This window comes from Ranitomeya imitator, chromosome 5 (assembly GCF_032444005.1).
Source record: "Ranitomeya imitator isolate aRanImi1 chromosome 5, aRanImi1.pri, whole genome shotgun sequence".
NCBI classification, from domain to species: domain Eukaryota; kingdom Metazoa; phylum Chordata; class Amphibia; order Anura; family Dendrobatidae; genus Ranitomeya; species Ranitomeya imitator.
In genome coordinates this window covers 670,923,975-670,950,565 of record NC_091286.1, presented here as the reverse complement: position 1 = coordinate 670,950,565, position 26,591 = coordinate 670,923,975, and the positions used below count along the sequence as shown (strand labels likewise).

Below are 26,591 nucleotides of genomic sequence, written 5' to 3'. Positions count from 1 at the left end.
GGCGCAGACAGACACAGGTAGTAGGCCTTAAACCAAAAATGTGTCTCAATGCAGTTTAAAAAAGGTTACAGGGGTACACAGGCAGAATTGGTCTGGTCAGTGGAGGACAATTTCAATTATGGACCGCAGACAGACTTTATACACCTACTATTAAAAAAAGGATGCTCTATGCAATTAAAAATAGGTTCCAGGGGTCCACGGGCAGCATTGGTGTGGTCAGTGGAGGAGTATTGGAGGGAGGGACCGCAGACAGGCGTAGTAGGCCTAACATAACAAAATTAGGCTGTAGGCACTTTAAAATTTGTTCCAGGGGTACACGGGCAGCAGTGGTGTGGTCAGTGGAGGACAATTTGAATTAGGGACTGCAGACAGACTTTGTAGGCTGTCCCCTGTGGACCATGCATCCAACACATTAACCCAGTGCACCGTAATGGACACGTAACTTTTTGTGGACATGCCTACTGGTCCATGCGTCTCTTGTCAGGTGCACCTTTTTACTGTTTGATTGCCTGAGTGCTATGACAATGCAGACTTTTTCATGCCGGTGGAGGGCTGGGATGGCTTTTCTCACAAAAGAAGTGTCGACTGGGTAGCTTGAACCGTGGTACAGCGTAGTTCATCTGGGCTTTATAAATATAAAACAAAGAAAAAAAGTAGGCTCCATGCACTTTCAGCTGGGTTCCAGGGGTACACGGCCAGCATTGGTCTGGTCAGTGGAGAACTATTGGAAGGAGGGACCGCAGACAGGCTTAGAAGGCCTAACATAATAAAATTGGGCTGTAGGCACTTTATAATTGGTTCCAGGGGTACACGGGCAGCAGTGGTCTGGTCAGTGGAGGCCTAGTGGAAGGAGGGACTGCAGACAGGCTTCGAAGGCCTAACATAATAAAATATGGCTGTAGGCACTTTAAAATTGGTTCCAGGGGTACACGGGCAGCAGTGGTCTGGTCAGTGGAGGACAAGTGTAAGGAGGGACCGCAGACAGGCGTAGTAGGCCTAACATAATAAAATATGGCTGTAGGCACTTTAAAATTGGTTCCAGGGGTACACAGGCAGCAGTGGTCTGGTCAGTGGAGGACAAGTGTAAGGAGGGACCGCAGACAGGCGTAGTAGGCCTAACATAATAAAATATGGCTGTAGGCACTTTAAAATTGGTTCCAGGGGTACACGGGCAGCAGTGGTCTGGTCAGTGGAGGACTAGTGGAAGGAGGGACCGCAGACAGGCTTCGAAGGCCTAACATAATAAAATTGGGCTGTAGGCACTTTAAAATTGGTTCCAGGGGTACACGGCCAGCAGTGGTCTGGTCAGTGGAGGACTAGTGGAAGGAGGGACCGCAGACAGGCTTCGAAGGCCTAACATAATAAAATTGGGCTGTAGGCACTTTAAAATTGGTTCCAGGGGTACACGGGCAGCAGTGGTCTGGTCAGTGGAGGACTAGTGGAAGGAGGGACCGCAGACAGGCGTAGTAGGCCTAACATAATAAAATTTGGCTGTAGACACTTGGAATTCTCTTGCAGGGGTACACAGGCAGCATTGGTGTTGTCAGCGGAGGCCGATTGTAATGAGTGTCTGCCAGTTAGTAGTCCCAAACAATAAATACATGTTAATGTCTCGCATTACAACAAAACGAAAACACAAAAGGGTGCAATCATTAGGTACAGGGGTGGGCTCCTCTGCGTAGTTTCAGACCTAGGTATTTGGCGCAAAGTATTTACTTGGGTAAATATAGGACACTGCCCCTGACTATGTTAAGTACCATCATACATGTCAACACAATTGTATTGTCAGTGGCAGGAATTTAAGGATGTCAGCGCATAGACTAAACATTGGTGGAACTGTGAGAGATAATTGTGCAAGTGGTAGAGCAATGTTTGAGCTGGGGGTGGGGGAACTCTCTTGTGGCCGGCGGTACAGGCCCAGGGCCCCTCATGTTACAACAGTGTGTCTGACGTTGGGTGCGCACCACCACCACCAGAGACACTTTATTGTACTATGAGGGACCAAGTGGCAGTGCTGTCGACCAAAAGCGGGCACACCAACCTCTTCAGACAAACAGCACTCTCACGGGTGCTTGCGCCAAGTGGCGATACCACGGCCCCGTGTGGGGAGTTTGGCCATTTAGGGAGGTGTAAACATGTCGTATGCTGGACAATCAGCTGCTGCAAATTACGAGATTGGAAAAGTCATTCAGAGTAGTCCACAGGCAAGACCTTTTCATAGGAAAGCTAGGTGTCCGCCGGGCAAGGTGGGGCAAAAGAATTTGAAATCCAGTTGTGGTTCATTTTAATGAAGGTTAGATCATCAACATTTTGGGTAGCCAGACGAGTCCTTTTTTTGGTTAATATTGAACCTGCAGCACTGAATACTCTTTCTGATAGGACACTAGCTGCCGGGCAAGCAAGCTCCTGCAATGCATATTCTGCCAATTCTGGCCAGGTGTCTAATTTGGATGCCCAGTAATCAAATGGGAATGACGGTTGAGGGAGAACATCGATAAGGGATGAAAAATAGTTAGTAACCATACTGGACAAATGTTGTCTCCTGTCACTTTGAATTGATGCAGCAGTACCTGTCCTGTCTGCGGTCATAGCAAAATCACTCCACAACCTGGCCAGAAAACCCCTCTGTCCAATGCCACTTCTGATTTCTGCAACTCTAACACCTCTGGTCTGCTGCCCCCTGCAGCTCGTGTGAGAACGATCACGGGAGCTGTGTGCTGGGAATGCCTGAAGCAAACGGTCAACAAGAGTTGGTTGTGCTTGGTTGAGGGGCAGTTTCAGGCAAATCTACGTCACTTGTGTCCCTCAAAAAACCAGAAACCGGCCTTGCCACGCCACCAATTTCCAGTGGCCCCGGAAAAGCTTCCTCATTAAAAATATACTCATCCCCATCATCCTCCTCGTCCTCCTCCTCCTCTTCGCCCGCTACCTCGTCCTGTACACTGCCCTGACCAGACAATGGCTGACTGTCATCAAGGCTTTCCTCTTCCTCTGCTGCAGACGCCTGATCCTTTATATGCGTCAAACTTTGCATCAGCAGATGCATTAGGGGGATGCTCATGCTTATTATGGTGTTGTCTGCACTAACCAGCCGTGTGCATTCCTCAAAACACTGAAGGACTTGACACATGTCTTGTATCTTCGACCACTGCACACCTGACAACTCCATGTCTGCCATCCTACTGCCTGCCCGTGTATGTGTATCCTCCCACAAAAATACAACAGCCCGCCTCTGTTCGCACAGTCTCTGAAGCATGTGCAGTGTTGAGTTCCACCTTGTTGCTCTATGATTAGGCGATGCTGGGGAAGGTTCAAAGACCGCTGATAGGTCTGCATACGGCTGGAGTGTACGGGCGAACGGCGGATATGTGAGCAAAGTCCGCGCATTTTGAGGAGCAGGTCGGATAACCCCGGATAACTTTTCAGGAAGCACTGCACCACCAGGTTTAAGGTGTGAGCCAGGCAAGGAATGTGTTTCAGTTGGGAAAGGGAGATGGCAGCCATGAAATTCCTTCCATTATCACTCACTACCTTGCCTGCCTCAAGATATACTGTGCCCAGCCACGACTGCGTTTCTTTCTGCAAGAACTCGGACAGAACTTCCGCGGTGTGTCTTTTGTCGCCCAAACCCTTTTCTTAGCCAATACAGCCTGCTGACGCTTGCCAGTAGCTGCCCAATAATGGGACAACTGGTGTGCAACAGTGGCAGCTGCGGATGGAGTGGTTGGGCGACTGTGGTCTGTGGACGAGCTCTCGCTTCTGCAGGAGGACGAGGAGGAAGGGGTACGAACGCCTACAGCCAACTGTTTCCTAGACCGTGGGCTAGGCAGAACTGTCCCAAAATTGATGTCCCCTGTGGACCCTGCAGCCACCACATTCACCCAGTGTGCCGTGATGGACACGTAACGACCCTGGCCATGCCTACTGGTCCATGCATCTGTTGTCAGGTGCACTTTTGTACTCACAGATTGCCTGAGTGCATGGACGATGCGCTCTTTAACATGCTGGTGGAGGGCTGGGATGGCTTTTCTCGAAAAGAAGTGTCAACTGGGTAGCTCGTAGCGTGGTTCAGCGTAGTCCATCAGGGCTTTGAAAGCTTCGCTTTCAACTAACCGGTAGGGCATCATCTCTAACGAGATTAGTCTAGCTATGTGGGCGTTCAAACCCTGTGTACACGGATGCGAGGAAAAGTACTTCCTTTTTCTAACGAGAGTCTCATGTAGGGTGATCTGGACTGGAGAGCTGGAGATCGTGGAACTAGCGGGTGTGCCGGTGGACATGGTAGACAGAGAGATGGTTGGAGACGGTATTGTTTCCGCTGGTGCCCTAGATGCAGTGTTTCCTACTACGAAACTGGTGATTCCCTGACCCTGACTGCTTTGGCCTGGCAAAGAAACCTGCACAGATACTGCAGGTGGTGCGGAAAATGGTGGCCTTACATTGATGGAAGGGATGTAGCGTTGCTGACTAGCTTCATTGGCCGAGGGTGCTACAACCTTAAGGGACGTTTGGTGGTTAGTCCAGGCTTGAATATGCATGGTGGTTAAATGTCTATGCATGCAACTTGTATTGAGACTTTTCAGATTCTGACCTCTGCTTAAGGTAGTTGAACATTTTTGACAGATGACTTTGCGCTGATCAATTGTATGTTGTTAAAAAAAATGCCAGACTGCACTCTTTCGAGCATTGGATCCCTTTTCAGGCATTGCAGACTGAACTTTAACCGGATGGCCACGCTGTCCTCCAACAGGTTTTGGCTTTGCCACGCGTTTTGTGCCAGATACGGGCCCGGCAGATGGAACCTGTTTCGATGTTGATGCCTGCTGCGGCCCCTCCACCTCTGTTTCAGAACTACTGCCGCCTGCACCCTGTTCCCCCAATGGCTGCCAATTGGGGTCAACAACTGGGTCATCTATATCCTCCTCTTCTATCTCGTGTGCAACTTCGTCTGTGTCACCGTGTAAGTTGGTGGTATAGCGTTCGTGACGGGGCACCATAGTCTCATCGGGGTCTGATTCTGGATCAGTACCCTGCGAGGGCAATGTTGTGGTCTGAGTCAAAGGAACAGCATAGTAGTCTGGCTGTGGCTGTGCATCAGTGCACTCCATGTCCGATTCAACTAGTAATGGGCATGGCCTGTTAACTGTTTCACTTTCTAAGCCAGGGACGGTATGTGTAAAGAGCTCCATGGAGTAACCCGTTGTGTCGCCTGCTGCATCCTTCTCTGTTGTTGTTTTTTGCTGAAGAGGACAAGGAAGCGACTTGTCCCTGACCGTGAACATCCACTAACGACGCGCTGCTTTTACATTTACCAGTTTCAAAAGAGGAAGCAAAAGAGCTAGAGGCTGAGTCAGCAAGGTAAGCCAAAACTTGCTCTTGCTGCTCCGGCTTTAAAAGCGGTTTTCCTACTCCCAGAAAAGGGAGCGTTCGAGGCCTTGTGTAGCCAGACGATGAACCTGGCTCCACAGCTCCAGACTTAGGTGCTATATTTTTTTTCCCACGACCACCTGATGCTCCACTACCACTACCAACATTACCAGCTGACAATGAACGCCCACGGCCACGACCTCTTCCACCAGACTTCCTCATTGTTTTAAAAACGTAACCAAAGTAACGGTATTTGTTGCTGTCAAACAACTTACACGGTGAGCTATAACTTCAGTATGATTTAGATATCCCTTTACAGGTGGGTGAGACCGCAAGGAAAATCAGGCACAATGTTACACACTCTGTTTTCTGTGGCACCAAATGAGAGAGATGCCACACACGCAGGACTGTCACTCAAGCACAAATGTCAATATTAATCTCCCACTGTTTTTTTTTATTTTTTCAGGGAAAATTTAGAAACCAAATAAAAAAAAAATAGGCTTTCTATGGCCCACTATTTGAGAGAGAGAGATGGCACACTCAGGAGTCAGGACTGGCAGACAATTAGAAAGGCCAATATTAATCTCCCACTGTTTTTTTTTTCAGGGAGAATTTAGAAAGCAAATAAAAAAAAATAAATAGGCTTTCTATGGCCCACTATTTGAGAGAGAGATGGCACACTCAGGAGTCAGGACTGGCACACAAGCAGAAAGGCCAATATTAATCTCCCACTGTTTTTTTTTATTTTTCAGGGAGAATTTAGAAACCAAATATAAAAAAAATAGGTTTTCTATGGCCCACTATTTGAGAGAGAGAGATGGCACACTCAGGAGTCAGGACTGGCACACAAACAGAAAGGCCAATATTAATCTCCCACTGTTTTTTTTTATTTTCTCAGGGAGAATTTAGAAACCAAATAAAAAGTAAATAAATAGGCTTTCTATGGCCCACTATTTGAGAGAGAGAGATGGCACACTCAGGAGTCAGGACTGGCACACAAGCAGAAAAGCCAATATTAATCTCCCACGGTTTTTTGTTATTTTTTCAGGGAGAATTTAGAAGCCAAATTTAAAAAAAAAAAATAAATAGGCTTTCTATGGCCCACTATTTGAGAGAGAGATGGCACACTCAGGACTGGCACACAAGCCCCAAGGCCAATATTAATCTCCCACTGTTTTTTTTTTCAGGGAGAATTTATAAACCCAATAAAAAAAAAAGAAAAAAAAATGGCTTTCTATGGCCCACTATGTGAGAGAGATGGCACACACAGGGATGGCACTCTAGCAGAAATGCCAATCTTAATCTCCCACAACTTATTTTTTAGGGAGAATTAAAAAAAAAAAAAAAGGGACTGTCCTACAATTACTATCTCCCTGCAGTAATCTCAGCCAGATATGGCAGGCAGCAATAAGGAGTGGACTGATGCACAAATGAAATAAAAAGTGTGGACAAACAAACAAGATAGCTGTGCAGAAAGGAAGGAACAACAGGATTTGTGCTTTGAAAAAAGCAGTTGGTTTGCACAGCGGCGTGCACACAGCAATGCAGCTATCAGAGAGTCTTCTAGGGCAGCCCAATGAGCTACAGCGCTGAGGAAAAAAAAATGTAGCTTCCACTGTCCCTGCAAACAAATGGTGGTGTTGGACAGTGGAAATCGCTACAGCACAAGTGGTTTGGTGGTTAATGGACCCTGCCTAACGCTATCCCTGCTTCTGACGAAGCGGCAGCAACCTCTCCCTAGGCTCAGATCAGCAGCAGTAAGATGGCGGTCGGCGGGAACGCCTCTTTATAGCCCCTGTGACGCCGCAGACAGCAAGCCAATCACTGCAATGCCCTTCTCTAAGATGGTGGGGACCAGGACCTATGTCATCACGCTGCCCACACTCTGCGTCCACCTTCATTGGCTGAGAAATGGCGCTTTTCGCGTCATTGAAACGCGACTTTGGTGCGAAAGTCGCGTACCGCATGGCCGACCCCACACAGGGGTCGGGTCGGTTTTCATGAAACCTGACTTTGCCAAAAGTCGGCGACTTTTGAAAATGAACGATCCGTTTCGCTCAACCCTATTCCTAATGTTTTGATTATATGTGTAGTCATCCTAGATGTTATACCTTGACATGACTTTACCTTTTTTATGGATCTAAAGAATATTGGGTGAAAAGTGGGACATTTACTCATTTTCTATGTGAAGCAGAACTTTCTAATTACACCACATGGGATTTGATCACATTGTGATGTGCCTCATACATTAGAAAGTCCACCAATCTGTAGATCTAGCTCTAACTGAAAACTTTAAGCTTGGAACCAATGTACTGGGATGTTTTCCTCATGGCCTGTTGGATGACTTTTCTCAATGTCTACAAAAAAAATAGAACCCACACTAAAACAAATTGTATAAAGTTTATTTTATTATTATTGTTTTTATTATTCTTATTATTATTCATTCATTTTTCATTATTATTTTATTTAAAACTATTACAATGCAAAAGTGGATGCTGAAAAATTTCCTGATAGATTACAAAATTGTTGAATTATTTACAATATTTTTTTTTCTATGACGTGAAGTATCCTTCACATTAGGATTGAAGGTGATCATAGTCTATTTGCGAGACACGGCACACATTTTATAAGGTTGTGGGGCACTTGTAACCCCCAGGGCAGGAGTAAGGTCCAGTTTCGCTCCAGGTGGTGGATGGAATGTGAAATTTTGCATCAGTGATGTAAAGAAGAGAAATATCTCCATTTTAGCCAAGATCTCTCCAGCACAACTTCTTTTCCCTGTAAAGCAGTCCAAAATTATAAATACAAGAAGGTGTTATTAGATTTAAAGATCTTTTTATCTGTGTTTTTCCTAATATCTCCTTCAAAGTTGGTTCCATGGAAACATTATCCACTTGGAGACCAGGCCAATTTTGGCCTTGAGGGCATGCTCATTTTTTGTCAATGTAGCTGTAGGAGATTTTGTTTTCTGAAGGAAAACTGTTAATAATAATTCTATTATTAATGCACTGATCTTATCCGTCCAAAGAATAAGTAATTTATTATTAACATTACCTATTGAAAATGGTATGAAGGCCTCATTCTTCTTGAAATTTCCATTGGAGTCAAGAAAATGTTCTGGGTAAAACTCATATGGTTTCTCAAAGTAATCTTTATCTCTGAGAGCCGAATGGAAAAGAGCAAGCACACATGTTCCCTGAAAGGAAAGGTTACATAAAATTTATGGTAAGGAATATAAATGTTGTAAAAAAAAAAACACAAAAGCAATACTACTCAAAAAAATGGAGTGCAATTAATTTAGGCAGTTCCATTTGAAGGGGATCCTTTAATGGATAAGTTCTATAGATGAGCTCATTTATTTGAGTGTAATTTAATAATACAAGAATTTTACATAATTTCATATCCTTTAGAATACAGATTTTCATGTAAATATGCCAGCTAGCTGCCCAGCAAAAGTTGAAAAAAACCTCACTAATATTAAAGCTCACCTTTTCCCCTTTCCTCGCTGCTCGGCATGCGATTCTCAGCGGCTCTTCTCTCCACCATCATGTCACATGCCCGGTCTCTTCATTCTAGAATGGGACTTCTGGCAGCGATCAGACCTCGGAGGTCACTATGAGTCGTAACATTGTGATGGACCATGATGTCACCACTTATGCCACTTCGGCAGGATGCACAGTAACCTCAGAGGCCTGATTATACCTGAAAGTCACGTCTATGAGCGAAAAGGCCGGAGATGCGGAATTTTGGCAGATCTCATCACTAGTCAGATGTAATCATCACTAGATTTTATAAGGGAATATATTCTAACTTCATGGGCTGGGAGAAAGGAAAAGTTGTGTCCACCTCCTGTTTCTTGAGATGTGCTATGTTGCTTATTTGTACTTTTACAGTCAAAAAATAAGAGTGGTGTAGGTGTTTTTTAGAAGAATTGGAAGGTTTACCTTAAGAAAGGCGATTTGTGATTTAGCCTTTGTCCTTTCAGTGAAACATAATCTCATTGATAATGCACAACCTCTTGAGACCATTCTCCTTTTTAGTCCTATGTCTACCTAATGATGTCCTAATGTTGCTCTCTGCCATAGTTGTATCTTGTAAATGTTTGGCTTCCACTTAATCTTTCTATTCCATAGCCTTCATAAATTAATGAGACAACACTATACCCTATCACATTTGAGAATTTTCTTGATGACCTAACACCTGTTCACCTATATTTCCTTCTTTACTTTCCCATTTAAGACATATTACTTAAGTCTTGTGTCTAGTTCTCGAAGTTGAGTTCTCATTCTCTAGTCTACTGTATGTCACCATCCAGTAATGGATCTGCTTTCTATCGATATAATCTTATTAGTCTTTTATCCTCTGGACTTTGCTGCTTTGTTCACAGATTACCTTCTTCTTTTCCATTATCCTTTTCCCTACGTCCATGTTTGCCCAGGTAATGTAGCTCATGTCTATGTCTGAAATCACAATACCATTCCATTTTTAATGGCACAAAAGAATAAACACTGAAATGTTGGCACTACCTTTGGAATAAAATAACCATGAAAAGTGACATCTTGAGAGGTAGAATGTGACACTATCGGCACAATATCCCCAAACCTAAGGATTTCATGGATGACGGCGTCAGTATACGGCATTTGTTTCCTGTGTTCTGTCTGAGGTTGTGCCGACCCGATGACTCGTTCAATTTCATTTTGCACTTTTACTGTCAAAACAGATATGTACAAATATGTACACATTAAATTCTATCTTAAAACACTTACAGAATGCAGCAAAAAATAATTTCTAGGGGGTTGATTGATATACAGTACCTTAAAAAATAGTTACAACCTGCTAAGAAAAATCATCAATATATTTTCCAATATCTAATGAAATTCAAACAATATTCTAGAAATTGTGATAATGCAGAGCTTGTTTCCCATACCGACCTCCTTGGAATCCTGGAATTTTCCAGTAGACAAAAACCAACTTTGAGACTTCTTTACTTGAAAGGAGTTGAGCCGCAGCACGAATAGCAGCCACATCAAGAGACTGTCACTATGTCTAGCATCGAACAGACCATAATCTCCAGCGAGCAACACAGACTTTTGGTTCTATCAAAGTCACTGACCGCTTGGACCCCCACAACTCAAACATTTATGTCCTTTTCTAAGGCTAGGCTATCAATTTGTAATCCCAGAAACACCATTAATACATTATTCTTTGATAACCAAGTTTACCCTCAAGGTCTTTCCTATAGATGCTATAATCTGGTACATTACTCATATGTTAGTGTTGAATTTATACATTTTTATGGAAGCTTTCTCCTATCACCACAGACATCTTGAGCATCTGCTCAATTTCTATAACTCTTGATCCATGTGACGCCACATCATTTGACCATGCCTATCACTAGTCCCCAGCGGTAATCATTATTTTTTCTTTTGGGATAGTGTTAGGACTAGCAGAATGCACCAAATAATATAAAGGAAGAAATATGGTGCGTTCGCAGTCCGGGGTCCACCGTGCAGAGATGACACCTGCTGCTCGGTAATGGTGGACTATACGGCAGTATAATGTGAACACACATGGGTTAACTTCTCCCGGTAAGTAAGGAGGCAAACCATGTTGCTTCACAGAAACGCAGTACCACTGAGTGAATGCTAGTGTTGGGTCACAGGACTCTGCTCCAAGGACACAGGGTTAGAGTCCCTCTAGACCCATTAGCGCTCAGTGCCGCAACTGCGGTGCCAGGGAGAAACCTAAATAATAAAGATTTAGCGCACTGAGTGTGCACAGCACCGCTCTGGCTGATGCCACTAACCGCCCTAGCTAGGGACCGGATCGCGCACTAGAGGCACATGTGGCAACACTGGCAGAAGCTGCTGAGATGATGCAGTACAATCACGCCTTGTGCAGGATAGCACAGACTGGTGCTAGTCAGCTCCAACACCCAAACCATATATAACAACGCTAAGGAGGGGATTGATTAGGAGATTTCACCAGATCTAAAACACTCATCCACACACACACGGTATACGTTTTATACTAGCGCATGGCTGAGCGGTCATGCAATCCTTTTATAGCGGCGTCCTTTCGGGACCTTCCCAGTCGTCCAATCAGGGCTATTTCAGGACCTGAGCATGTGACCCCCGACCTCCAATGGGAGGTAGACCCACGGGCATGCTCAGTTGAGAAAAAGCAGGACTTAGTCCCAGGAACGTCTGCTCGCCACTGGCCACAGTTGGTTACAATAGCAGAACCAGGAATGACAGAGGTAATCTCACGGATTCGTATCAAGGTATAGGCGCCCCACAGATATCATTTTGTAAATACCCTTGCTCCCCGTAACCTATCAAAAAGTTCAGAGATTAGAGGCAGAGGATAGTTGTTTATGGTAATAGCATTAAGACCCCTGTAGTCAATGTATGGATGTAATTTCCCACTCTTCTTCTGCACGAAGAAGAAACCAGTCCCTGCTGGTGACACTGACTTCCTAATGAATCCTCTTGCCAGATTCTCCTTGATGTACTGAGAAATTGCCTCCATCTCCGGGAGAGATAATAGGTAGACTCGACCCCGGGGAGGCTCAGCACCAGGCAAGAGGTCAATAGGACAGTCATGCAGCAGTGAGGTGGAAGGGTATCCGCAGCTCTCTAGGAGAACATGTCCGCATATGCCCATAGAGTTTGGGGAGAGAAGAAAGATCCTAATAAGACCTCATCAATACCCTCGGGTATTACCAACAGGGAGATTATCTCCTGATTAGCTGGAGACATGGTGAGAGTGAGTGCGATGGTCTGGTGTGTGATCTGTGAGGGTAGTGTTGACCCATTTACCACTCGAACAGTGACTGGCTTGGTGAGCATCACCAGAGGTATTGTTATTGCATGCCTTTGGGCAAAGGCCACAGACATGAAATTGCCCTCCGCCCCGGAATCAACACAAACCTCCACCCCGTGAGTGGAAGGACCTATTTTAAATGTCCCCTTGAAAGACAATTTGGAAGAAAACGCCACTGTGTCTATAGAGCCTCCTCCTATAGCCACTAGACGGGGACGTTTTCCTTACCGCTGAGGACATCTGGAGGCAAAATGTCCTGACTGCCGGCAGACATGGCAGATCATGAGTGGTCCGGGACTTAGATCCTGCTCGTGACACCTCCATGGCCTCTGGGGCTCAGACGCTTGATCGGGGGATTCCAGAGGTCTGGCGAAGTTAGGAGCCAGCTGAAACCTCTGCAGACACTGGGCTCGCTCCAACCTTTGCTCAGAGAAACGAAGGTCGATGCGAGTGGATATGGATATTAGCTCTTCCAGTGTGGCTGGAATCTCCCTCGTGGCCAGAGCATCTTTCACATGGTCACCAGCCCCCTCCAAAAGACAGGGATGAGTACTTTATCCTGCCACTTCAGCTCAGATGCTAAAGTCAGAAAGTGGATGGCAAAGTGACTGACCATGGATGAGCCCTGTGTCAATGCCAGCAGTTGGAGCGCCGTATCATGGGTGACTCATGGTCCCAAGAAGACCTGCTTCAGACTGCTCAGAAACTGCGGAGCACTCTGCACCACATGATCGTCACTCTCCCACAGCGGCGTAGCCCACTTCAATGCCCTGTCCGACAGAAGGGAAATATTAAACCCCACTTCAGCCCTCTTGGAGGAAAAACGTGCAGCCAGTAGCTCCAGGTGTATCGCACACTGGTTCACAAATCCCCTACATGACTTGCTCTCACCTGAGAAACTCTCAAGCACGTTAGAGAGCCGCCAACTTGCCCTCCAGCTGCTGGATGTACTGCTATAGGCGCTGTTTGTCCGCCATTACTAACTAGACCCTGGCACTAGTATAATGTTAGGGATGGCAGAATGCACTAAATAAATATAAAGATAGTCATAATGTGCGTTCGCAGCTCGGGGTCCACTGTGCAGAGATGTAAACTGTTGCTCGGTAATGGCGGACACTAAATGGCGGCACAGTGGCGTTCAGGCAATGCCACCACTAGGCACTGTCTCTGACTCCAATCACCCAATTCACATACACAATCAGAGAGAAGGGGATCATTAGGAGCTTTCACCTGAGACATACCCACTTGCACACACACACCATAATTGTAGACCAATCATTTTATAGCCGCAGCCTTCTGGGACCTCGCTGATGACCCAATCCAAGCGGCTTGAGAACCTGACCATGTCACCTCTGACCACCAATGAGCCGTCGTCTTATGGGCATGCTCAGATGGAGAAAAGCATGAGTGTCTGCTCGCTGCTGACTAATGCTGGTTTCTATAGTTGAACCTGGGATGGCAGCAGCAACTAAACGCACAGCATTAGCCTGAGCAAGATGCTGGGACTGATGTCTCTGCTGAGCAGGATCCTCTGTGGCAGAAGAAGAATGGGAGACTGCAGAGGACATTGCTCGAGATTCCCCCTGTGCAGCTGTGGGATCTCGACGACTAACATGTCTACATGTAGAAGCTCTTTGTTGAAACAGAGAAAAATAATAATTAAGCAATAATAATTATAAAAAATGACTAATTTTATTTACGTAACTCCTATATACTGTGTATAGTGATGAGAGAACATGCTTGCCACTATTCGTTACTCGCCCAAGACTCGGGGTACTCGCCGACCAGCGAGCATTTCCGAGATCATTCGGCGGTAACTGCAGTCTCCACCCAGCAGTTTTGGCGGACTTTAGAGACCCAATCACGGTGCAGGGATTGTCTGCCAGGCCATGAAACGCCGCAGCCATCTTTGTTGTGGTCGTGCAGTATTTTACTGGGCTATACAGCAACGCCCTGCTCGCCGCATTCTGTTTCTGTTTCAGCGAGAGTAGCTGCTGCCGATATACGGTCAGCATTGTGGTTTTAGAGTTAGTGTAGGTCTGCATCTCTTACATCCACAACTCCTGAGAAACCAACAGTCCTTTTTAGGGGTAATTCGTGGGTCCTGATATTACAGTGCTAGGTAGGCAGGGCACAGCATATCCACATCAGTGCAAGGCCTGCAGGCACTGTATGTGCGTCCATTGCTCCCACTGCATCCCTCCCAAAGCTCCATAACTGCCTGCAGCTGCTGCTGCAGCTTCTTTATAGTCTGTAAAAACTTTTTTTTTCCCAAAAGTTCCTCCCCCCAAAAAAAATATACAGTCTGTTCTGTCAGACTGAGGCCTGTTGAAAAGTGATAGTTTGTCAGGCACTCGTAGCATAGTTGTGTGTGCCACTCTTGTGTCCCTTTTTTTTTTTTTTTTTTTTTTAAATTCACCGAAAAAGGCCTCATATATCTCTGTGCTCTAAGTTTGGGCATTGGAGGCCGTTGTACTTACTTTGTGTCTGTGAAACTTAAATTGTATACGGCGCTATTTAGCCCCCAAAAAATTTGAAAGGCCACAGATTTGCCAGTGTGGTATTTTGATTATAGCCGTCATATATCTCTGCTCCAAGTTTTGCCATAGGAGGCCGGTGTACTTACTTTGTGGCTGTGTGATACTCAAATTCTATACAGCGCTATTTTGCATAAATTAACTTTAAAAAAAAATTTTTAATACAGTCTGTGAGGTCAGGCTAAGGCATGCCTGGTGTTTGGGTTTGAAAAATCGTAGATTTGCAGGCATACTGATCACATATTATTTCGTTACTAATAAAGACATTTGTGTTGAGTATTTGAAATGCAGTAGTCCATTTAAAAAGGTTAAGGCAAGAGGCAAAGGACGGGGAAGTGGACGCGATGCTGATGGTGCATGCACAGGACAAGGCCGTAGGCAAGGTGAAAGTGGGCAACAAAAAAAACCACATCTTCTCGCTCGACCTTCCTGTCCCAGTTTCTGGGGGACCGCAACACACCATTATTGAAGACAGAGCAGTGTGAAATGGTTGTTGGTTCGATAGCGGATAATGCTTCCAGTTACTTAGCCACCACCACCACCTTGTCTGCCACACGGTCAAGTCTGAGTAGCCGTGAGTGTGGCCAGGATATTCCTCACCCTTAACCTCCTTCCTCCCACCATGCCGAGTGCCCTGAGACAACTGATCCCACAGTTGGACACTCTGAAGAGCTGTTCAGTTTTCCATTTCAAGATTAAGAAATCTCTGCCGGTCAACTTGAACTGGGGAAAGATGAGATCGCATGTAGAGCTGCCCAAAGCTTTCACCAGCCCCAGTCACATGAAGGCGATGGTGGAAAAGTGTCACAAGAGGTGGACGATGATGAGACACAATTGCCAGAAAGTGAGGAGGAGCAGGGTGCGGATGTGGAAGACGAGGTGGTGGATGACATAGTGACTGACCTAACCTGGCAGGAGGACATGCATAGCGAGAACAGCAGCACAAATGGGGAAGGAGGCATATCCCCCAACAGGCAGGAAGAAGCAGTGTGGTGGCCACAGACAGAAGGCATCGCGCATTTGTTCCCTGTAACACCAACATGAGTGAAGTTGCCATTCCACCTGTGAGATCTTCCCGAGTCTAATTTTAAAGACTCTGCCGATAACCGCAAACAGGCCATTTGCAGAACCTGCCATGCCTGCATCAGCAGGGGTAGGACAACAATCTGCCTGACCACCACCAGCCTGATCAGGCACATGCATGCAAAGCACCCGACTTTGTGGGCCGAACCCTAGGCTCCAGGACCACTGCCTGCTGGTCACACCACTGCTTCTTCCACTGTTTTGCGCAGAAACCAATCCCCAGTACACCGTGCTTGTGCGAAGATGCCTTTAGCCCTGCACTTGTTGTGGCCCACAGTCAAGCAGCACCATCAGAAAGCGAGTCCACGTCCTTGTCCCAGCACAGCTTTCAGCTGTCTATAACCCAGTCTTTGGAACACAAGAGGAAATGCAAAGCCAATGTCCCAAAGGCCGCAGTCCTCAGTTCTAATATTTCTCTTCTGCTTGTGCTAGAAATGCTGCCTTTTTGGCTTGTTAAGACGGAAGCTTTCCGCAACCTGATGGCGGCGGCCGTCCCAAGGTACTCGGTCCCCATTCGCCACTATTTCTCCCGGTGTGCCATACTGGCATTACAAAAGCAAGTGTCCATCCCACAACATTACCTGTGCCCTCAACAATGCTGTTACTGGGAAATTCCACCTAACCACGGACATGTGGGCAAGTGCTTGTGGGCAGTGATGGTACATCTCAATGACGGCACACTGGGTTAACATAGTGGAAGCCGGGACCCAGTCGGACCTTGGGATGGAACACATCCTCCCCTTGCTGAGGATTGCTGGCCCTATGTCAATCAGGGTTGCCCCCACAGTCTACAGCTCCTGCACCTCCTCCTCCTCTTCATCCTCCATGTCTGAAATCAACACATCAGTCAGAAGCTGGAAGCACTGCAGCACTGCCTCAGCCAAGCGGCAACAGGCTGTGCTGAAGCTAATCTGCATAGGTGACAAACTGCACAATGCAGAAGAGTTGTGGACAGCGCTGAAAGAGCAGTCAGATGTTTGGATGACACCGCTGAACTTACATCCAGGTATGGTCATGTATGACATTGGCCGTAACCTGGTGGCGGCTCTGAGGCAAGGTGAGCTCACACACGAACCTTGCTTGGCCCATGTGCTTAACCTCGTGGTTCAACGTTTTCTGAAAAGCTACCCGGAGCTGCCTGATCTGCTAGTGAAAGTACGTCGTCTTTCTGCCCATTTTAGAAAGTCAGCTACAGCTTCAGCCGCCCCCATTCTACAGCAGCGGTTTCAGCTTCCAGCTCACCGACTGTTGTGTGATGTCCCCACGCGCTGGAACTCTATGCTGAATATATTGGAAAGGATTTGTGAACAGAAGAGGGCCATTGTTGACTATCAACATCAACAAGGCCATCAAATTTCAGGTCAGACTTCACACATAAAATCTCAGGAGTGGACATGGATGTTAGACATATGTAACATCCCCCAAAACTTTGAGGACTGCACCAAGATGTTGAGCGGCGATGACGCCATAATTAGCATCACCATTCCACTTCTCTGCATTCTGAAAAACTCTCTGCTCATAATCAAAGAGGATGCATTGCAGGCAGAGCATGGAGACATGGAGTAAGGAAGCATACAGGGGGATTACACTCAGCCCAACCTCATGTCTTCTCAACGTGCATTGGTAGGCAATGAGGAGAAGGAGGAAGAGCAGAAGCTACTTTCATGCGCTATAGACGGTACTGCAAACACATCTGTAATAGCATCTGTTCAGTGGGGATGGCCTGAGGAGAATGAGGATGAGGAGGACAGCATGGTCAGTCATCCATTTGGTGAGGACACGGAAGTCTTGCCTGTTAGCAGTCTGGCACGCATGGCTGATTTTATGTTGCGCTGCATTTCACGTGATCCTCGGATTATCAAAATTTTGGGTGACGTTCATTACTGGTTGGTGATACTTCTAGACCCACACTACAAGGATAATGCTCTAAGGCAGAGAGGTGTACAAAAAAGTTGCAGTACCACAGGGCCCTTGCAGCGAAATTACTTAGAAAATTCCCATGTGAGAACGCTGACAGTAGACGTCAGAGTTTGTTGTACAACCAAGGACTCCAAGCACGAGAGACAGAAGTACAATACAGTTCAGGCAGGGGAGAAATAGCCAAGTTCTGGAACAGTTTTCTCAGACCCTCCCATTGTGGAGGCAAAGAGGCAAGGGGTGCTGTCACAGGAAGTGCAATGTTTGTGAAGTTGGTGAGGAAGTACCTTGCAGATCGTACAAACATCCTCCGTGATTCCTCTGTGCCTTTTAATTATTGGGTATCCAAGCTGGAGAAGTGGCATGAACTGGCTCTCTACGCCTTGGAGGTCCTGGCCTGCCCTGCTGCTAGCATTCTGTCAGAGCGGGTTTTTAGTGCCGCTGGTGGAATTATAACAGATAAGCGCATCCACCTGTCAACTAAAAATGCTGACAGGCTGACTCTTATCAAAATGAACAAGGCCTGGATTGGGAAAGACTTCTGAACACCACCAAGTGAAACCAGCGAAACATAACTTTAAATACATTATCTGTTTTGGGGAGGTGTATTCTCATGCACCTCTTCTCTACCACACATGGGTATACGCTTCCAGATTTGGTCTGTATATTTTTATCCTCTTCCTTATCCTCATCCTCCTCATCCAGAACCACTATATCACCAGGGTGAACGTGGTCTGTACGGTGCATTTTGGCCAAGGGTGCTGTGATGGCACTGTTTTATTTTTGAAAAAAAAGACAGCACATTGGGGAGTTGGGCATGACATTTGTTTGGGCCTACTTCTTAACTCAGTCTCCTGCAATCTGTCCTGTACCTGCCGGTAGATCACCAGGGTGAACAAGCTCTGTACGGTGCATGTTGGCCAAGGGTGCTGTGATGGCACTCTTCTTTTTGAAAAAAAGGAAAAAACATTGGGGAATTGGGCATGACATTTCTTTGGGCCTACTTTTTAACTCCATTTCCTGCAATCTGTCCTGTACCTGCCAGTAGATCACCAGGGTGAACGTGCTCTGCACTGTTATAGGCCGTTGACGTTTGGGCTAGGGGCATGTGATGGCACTAGTGTATTTTTAAAAAGGTACCCCCATTGGGGAATTGTTTGGCAGATTATGCAATTCATTAAAAGTCGTGGAGACCCACACCACTACATTAGCCCTAATTCTTAACTCTGTCTCCTGCAATGTCTCTTCCTTTTCTCCGACGACATGACCAAGGTGCACGTGCTCACTACTGTTATAAGCCAGTGATTTTTGGGCACAGGGGCTATGAAGGCACTATTACATTTTGTAAAAACAGGACCCCACATTGGGGAATAGGGCATTTCATTACATTGGGCCTACTTCTTAAGTCTGTCTCTTGAAATGTGTCCTTTAACTGCCACTAGATGACCAGGGTGCACATGCTCAGTACTGTTATAGGCCGGTGAATTTTGGGCAAGTGGGCTGTGATGCCATTCTTAATTTTTTAAAAATGGACCCCACATTGGGGAATTGGGCATTACATTACATTGGGCCTACTTCTTCATTCTGTCTCCTGCAATGTGTCCTTTAACTGCCACTAGATCACCAGGGTTAACGTGCTCTGTACGGTGCATTTTGAGCAAGGGGGCTGTGATGACACTCTTTTACTTTTAAAAAAATGGATCCCACATTGGGGAATTGAGCATGACATTCCATTGGGCCGACTTTTTAACTCGGTCTCCAGCAATCTAAAATGTACCTGCCACTAGATCACCAGGGTAAACATGCTCAGTACTGTTATAGGCCGCTTAAGTTTGGGCTAGGGGCATGTGATGGCACTAGGGTATTTTTCAAAAAGGTACCCCCATTAGGGAATTGTTTGGCAGATCATGCATTGCATTAAAAGTCTCAGAGACCCACACCACTACATTGGCCCTAATTCTTAACTCTGTCTCCTGCAATCTGCAATCTCTGTCGACATGACCAGGGTGCATGTGCTCAGTACTGTTATAAGCCGGTGATTTTTGGGCATGGGAGCTGTGAAGGCACTATTTCATTTTGAAAAACAGGACCCCACATTGGGGAATTGGGCATTACCTTACATTGGGCCTACTTCTTAAGTCTGACTCCTGCAATGTGTCCTTTAACTGCCACTAGATGACCAGTGTGAACATGGTCTGTATGGGGCATTTAGGTGTAGGGGGCTGTGATGGCACTAGTCCATTTTTACAAAATTGGTAAAACCACATCCTTCTTGGAAAACACTTCATAACATTTGTGTACCTTAAAGAGCTCACTTGAAAAGCTCATTTTTGTGTTGCCTGGTTGCTAACATTGGAAACAATACACTTCATATAAATTTGATAAAGCAATGCTGTTACTTTGCCTCAGTAGTTCATTAAAATATAGCTTTGTCTATTATATTTGTTTCTCTCCTTGTGAGCCTTAACTTTCTCTGCCTCAAATGTACAAATGGAGAATATACATATGGTGATTTGTAAACAAGATTAAAATATTGTACACCGAATGCATTCAGACAATCACATACCAGCATTTATTGTAAAACATTTACAGATGTGACAAACAATGCTCATAGTGACACAATCTTGATAAATGTTTGTTTATTCACTTCACAAACAGTTCTAAGCCTCTATATGTTTGCTGTTTGTCATTGTAAAATATTAAAGTTTACTGAAACTTTGCCGGTGGTGGTTTGATCAAAATCCTTCAGGCTTTTATTTTCTAGTGGTTTATGGCCCCTCGTCTGATGACTCCATGATATCTCAGTTTCATTCAACCTTGAAAAGTGGCACCTTGAAGGTGTGGGTGAAACTAGAGTTACTACATAGTGTAAATCACTATATAAGACCAGAGAAACATGACTAAGACAGATGCCCAAACTGGGGTACCTGTACATGTACAGTGTGCTGATACCTGGATAATTGGGGATGCCCATGCAGTGTACGTAATATCCCAGGAGTTCTCTGGCTTGGTGTTGCTTTTCTGACATTCCAGATGGATGATGTTTAAAAGCCTCTTGGTGATGATCTAACTATACTGTATGTAGTTAATCTTCATATATACGTAATATCACATTTATTTAATCCTTATATGTACTTATTAACCTGTGCATGTTAACACATACAAAAGTGTATGCACCCACATTATTCAATCATACTATTCCTTGAATTTTGTAGTTTGCAAGAAAATTGCCTTGTATTGCACATATTTGCCTTTTTTAAAGCCGTATCTGAACCTTAGTGTTAAAAACATGTCAAATAAAATTGCAAAATTCTCATGTAAATAATTGTGCAAAGAGGGAACCATCATACCATTAAAAAATATGAGTGAATTTTTCTGGGCCCATCCAGTATGTGGGTTCCAAGGCCTAATGGGGTGCATATAACTATGCAGCAGGGCTCGCCTTCCTGACAATGTATAAAATCAAGGAGTATGGAGCACAAAATGCATATTGTGAAGTGGATTTTCATGGGCACATCCACTATTGGGTTGCCTAATGGGGTGCATATGACTATGCAGCAGGGCTCACCCTTCTGTCAATGTATAAAACAAAGGAGTATGGAGCACAAAATGCATATTGTGAAGTGGATTATCATGGGAACATCCACTATGTGGGTTCCAAGGCCTAATGGGGTGCATATGACTGACTATGCAGCAGGGCTCACCTTCCTGTCAATGTATAAAACAAAGGAGTATGGAACAAAAAACACATATTGTGACGTGGATTTCCCTGGGACCATCCACTATGTGGATTCCAAGGCCTAATGGGGTGTATATGACTATGCAGCAGGGCTCGTCATCCTGTCAATGTATAAAACAAAGGAGTTTGGAGCACAAAATAAATATTGTGAAGTGGATTTTCCTGGGCCCATCCACTCTATGGGTTCCAAGGCTTATTAGGGTGCATATGAATTGGTAGCAGGGCAGGCCTTGCATTCAATGCAGCACTTTATCAGGAGGCCCTCCTGGACATCTTATGAAAGGGTTATTGTGGTGAGTCATAATTCTTGGCAGCCCATCCACTCACATCATAGACTACAACAGCTTAGGAGACCCACTGTTTTACAATGGCCCTTTAAGAAGATCATTGCCACCTGATGCACCAGTAAAAACGGGCCCTGTGAGTTTAAGACACCCTCCTTCATAAATGAAACAAGATAGGTCTGCTTATGTGTCACACACCACATGGCCAGCTAGGAGTGTTAAATGTTACAATGACATTTCCCAGTGAATGCATTTGTAGTGGTTGAAAGTAGGGCTGAGCAAAACGGATCGGACAAATTCAAAAATCGCCGACTTTCGGCAAAGTCGGGTTTCATGAAACCCGACCCGATCCTAGTGTGGGTGCGTTTTGTATGACGCGTTCAGCGCCATTTCTCAGCCAATGAAGGAGGACACAGAGAGTGGGCAGCGTGATGACATAGGTCTCGGTCCCCACCATCTTAGAGAAGGGTATGACAGTGATTGGCTTGCTTTCTGCGGCATCACAGGGGCTATAAAGGGGCGTGCACGCCGACCACCATCTTATTTCTGCCGATGGTAGCATAGGGAGAGATTGCCGCAGCTTCATCAGAAGAAGGGATATAGTTAGAGAGGAAAGATTAAGCCCCGAAACTGCTTGTGATGTAGCGATTTCCACTGTCCAACACCACCATTTGTTTGCAGGGATAGTGGAGTTTATATTTTTGTGCATCAGCTCTGTAGCTTATTAGGCTGCCTTATAAGGCTCCCTGATAGCTGCATTGCTGTTTGTACGCTGCTGTGCAAACCAACTGCTTTTTTAAAAGCAAAAATCTTGTTGCTCCTTTCTGCACAGTTATCTTGTTTATTTGTCCACACTTTTGTGTGCAGCAGTCCTTTTTATTGCTGCCATACTTGTCCTGAGATCATTGTAGGGAGATTGCCATTTTACTATAGTCCTTGTATTTTTTCATATACAGTATCTTCCAGCCACTTTATGCCACTTACATTGTGTTGTTTTATGCACAGGGCCTGAGGTTTGGTTTAGTCTCCCTCCCAAAAAAGTGAGATTCAAATTATCACAAAGTGGATATACTTCTGTCCTGTTAGTTTGTCGTATATCAGCCATCCACTTTCTGCCATTTAGATTCCGTTGTTATATACACTTGGCCTAAGTTGTGGTTCAGTCTTCCAAAAAGAAAAGTGGAGATTCAAATTATCAGAAAGTGGATATACTTATTTCCTGATAGTTTGTCGTATATCAGCCTGCCACTTTCAGCCACTTACATTGTGTTGTTTTTTGCACAGGGCCTGATTTTTTTGTTCAGTCTCCCCCCCAAAAAAGGGAGATTTAAAATCTCAACACGTTTATATACACCTTCTGTTAGGAGTCGAGTTTCCTCTGCTGCACAGGGGGAATCTCAATCCGTGTCTGCTGCGGTCTCCCATTCTGCATCGGCCGCAGTGGGGTCTGCTCAGCGGAGGCGTCGCTCCCAGCGTCTTGCTGGGACTGATTCTGTGCAGAGGGTTACTACTGCCTTTTCTGGCTCTCCTGTTGTACCCTGCACTGATCTGCGACGAGCAGGCTTCTCTGGGACTAAGTCCTTATTTTCACACACTGAGCATGCCCAGGGCAAGATCTCCTGTTGGAGATCAAGGGTCACATGCTCAGGTACTGCAGCACATTCCATTGGTCCTCCAGGAAGGTCCTGAAAGGGCAAAACTTCGGTAGCAGCTTCCTGTGCTGCAACTATATAAACTGCGCATGACCGCACGGCCATGCGCTAGTATTGTCTTGATAATATGTGTGTGTGTTGTGAGTGAAAGTCTCTCTTTAAAATACCCTCCCTATTGGATGACTGTTCGCGGAAGGTGTATGTTTGCTATCTAGCGCCCGACTTATCCAACAGCACGTTACACACATAACAGCGTCTAGTTGCTGTGACCGCCTGCGCTTTCCTTACCCAAGCCTGGGTGGTTAGTCGCGTCCGTCAGTGCGGCACTGCATGCACTCTCGTGCCTTTATATACTATTTTTATAGTTTCATTACACACCCAGTTGCGGTGTTGTGCCAGCACGTGGTCTAATTGGACTTCAATCCTCTGTTGGGGTTGTGTTCGCTGACTTCTTGCTCGCGCTCTATGTGCGGTACCGCGGTCCTGTGACTCAACAGGATCGCTTCCTTCATGCAGGGTGAAGTTAACCCGTGCGTGTATACTTATAGTACCGCCATATAGTCCGTCTTACTAGCAGCAGGGTTTTTACCTGCACGGTGGATCTCGGACTGCGAACGCACCTAGTTTCATATCATCTATACTTGGTGCGTTCCGCCAGTCCTTAACACCTTCTACCTTGTTTTACAGTACCATATAATGGTTGTTATTTTGGTTAGATTTTCCCAAAAATGAGGAAGTCTGGTGGAAGAGCCCGTGGGCGGTGGTTGCCAGCTGGTACTAGTGGCAAAGGCACAATAGCACCTAAGGCTGGAGGTGTTGAGCCAGCGTCATCGTCTGGCTACACAAGGCCTCGAAGGCTCCCTTATCTGGGAGTAGGAAAACAGCTTTTAAAGCCGGAGCAGCAGGAAAAGGTTTTGGCTTTCCTTGCTGACTCAGCCTCTAGCTTTTTCGCCTCCTCTTGAGAAAGTCCCAAATATAAAAGAAGCGAGTCGTCAGTGGATGCTCCTGGTCAGGAACAAGATGTTTCCTTGTGTCCTTCACCCAAACCAAAAGTAAACGATGCGTCATGTGACACTACAAGTTACTCCATGGAGCTCTTAACACATACCGTGCATGGGTTAGAACGGGAAATTGTTAACTGCACATTACAAGATGAATCAGACATGGAGTGCACTGATGTACAGTCACAGCTAGATTACAATGCTGCTCCATTGACTCAGATCATTACATTGCCCTCGAAGTGTACTGAGCCAGAATCTGACCCTGATGAGACTATGGTGCCCCGTCCCGAACGCTATAGCACCTTACACGGTGACACAGAGGAAAGTGCACATGAAATTGAAGAGGAGGTGATAGATGACCCAGTTGTTGACCCAGATTGGCAGCCATTGGGGGAAGAGTACCAGTAGCTCAGAAGCGGAGGAGGATTATCCGCAGCAGCCATCTACTTCGCAACAGCTGTCATCTGGCAGGCCCGTATCTGGCCAAAAATGTTGGCAAAAACAAAAACAGTTTAAGGACAGCGTGGCCATCCGGAGAAAGTAGCACAGCGTGCAATGCCTGAAAAGGTATTCCATAGGAGGAAGAGTGCAGTGAGGCAATTTTTTAACCAAGATCTGAATGATCAGTCAAAAGTTATCTGTAAGAAATGCTCAAAGACCTTTAGCAGAGGGAAGAATCTTCAAAATTTAAATACAACGTGCATGCTTAGACATTTAACCAGCATGCACTTGCAAGCCTGGACTAACTACCAAACGTCCCGTACCATTGGTGCACCTGCTCAGAATGAAGGTAGTCAGCAACGCTACATTGCTTCCCTCACTGTGAGCCCACCGTTTAGGACACCACCAGCAGCAAATGTGGAGGTATTTTCGCAAGGCCAAAGCAGTCATGGAATCACAAGGTTATTGGTAGTAAACACTGTATGTAGGCCAACATCGAGAATACCATCACCAACCCTCTCTCAATCCGCCATGTCCACCACCACCACCACCACCGCTGGTTCCACCATATGCACCTCTCCAGTCCAGCTCACCCTACAAGAGACTCTCATCAGGAAAAGAAAGTACTCATCCTCTCATCCGCGAACACAGGGTTTGAACGCCCACATTGTTAAACTAATCTTGCTAGGAATGATGCCCTACCGGTTGGTTGAAAGCAAAGCTTTCAAAGCCTTGATGACCTACGCAGTACCACGCTATGACCAACCCAGTCGACACTTCTTTGCGAGAAAAGCCATCCCAGCCCTCCGCCAGCATGTCAAAGACCGCATTGTCTATGCACTGAGGCAATCAGTCAGTAGAAAGATGCACTTCACAACAGATGCATGGACCAGTAGGCATGGCCAGGGATGTTACGTGTCCATCACGGCACACTGGGTTAATCTGGTGGATGCAGGGTCCACAGGGGACAGCCATAGTGGGACAGTTCTGCCTAGCCCACGGTCTAGGAAACAGTTGGTTGTAGGCATTCACCACACCTCCTCCTCCACCAGAAGCGAAAGCTCGTCCACAGAGCGCAGTCGCACGACCACTCTATCCGCAGCTGCCAGTGTTGCACATGAGGTTTCCCATTATTGAACAGCTATTAGTAAGCGTCAGCAGGCTGTGTTAGAAATGAAGTGCCTGGGCGACAACAGACACACCGCAGAAGTACTGGCCGAGTACTTGCAACAACAATGTCAGTCATGTCTGCGCAGTGTACATCTTGAGGCAGGCAAGGTAGTCAGTGATAACGGAAGGAATTTTATGGCTGCCATTGCCCATTCAGAACTTAAACACATTCCTTGCCTGGCTCACACCTTGAACCTGGTGGTGCAGTGCTTCCTCAAAAATTATCCGGAGTTAACAGCCCTGCTCCTGAAGGTGCGAAGACGTTGCTCGCACATCCGCCGGTCGCCCGTACACTCCAGCCGTATGCTGAACCATCAGCGATCACTGAATCTTCCTCAGCACCGCCTAATAATCGACGTTGCAACAAGGTGGAACTCCACATTGCACATGCTTCAGAGGCTGTGCGAACAGAGGCATGCTGTAATTAATTTGTGGGAGTATACACATACACGGGCAGGCAGTTGGATGGCAGACAAGGAGTTGTCTGGTGTGCAATGGTCGAAGCTCCAAGACCTCTGTCAAGTCCTTCAGTGATTTGAGGAATGCACATGGCTGGTAAGTGCAAATGCCGCCAT

At 46.0% G+C, this 26,591-nt stretch overlaps 1 protein-coding gene across 4 annotated transcripts in view; it reads right to left on the bottom strand.

Moving 5' to 3' along the window:
• Positions 1-7,753: 7,753 nt before the first annotated feature.
• LOC138638747 (cytochrome P450 2K4-like) overlaps positions 7,754-26,591 on the bottom strand; it is a 177,604-nt gene continuing 158,766 nt past the window's right edge. For all 4 annotated transcript variants that reach the window (XM_069728298.1, XM_069728301.1, XM_069728299.1 and 1 more), the window contains 3 exons: positions 9,894-10,075; positions 8,422-8,563; positions 7,754-8,145 (listed from right to left, as the gene is read on the bottom strand). In XM_069728298.1, the coding sequence (XP_069584399.1) occupies positions 7,967-8,145; positions 8,422-8,563; positions 9,894-10,075 (503 nt within the window). In that variant the 3' untranslated portion in view covers positions 7,754-7,966. The remainder of the gene's footprint in view (positions 8,146-8,421; positions 8,564-9,893; positions 10,076-26,591) is intronic.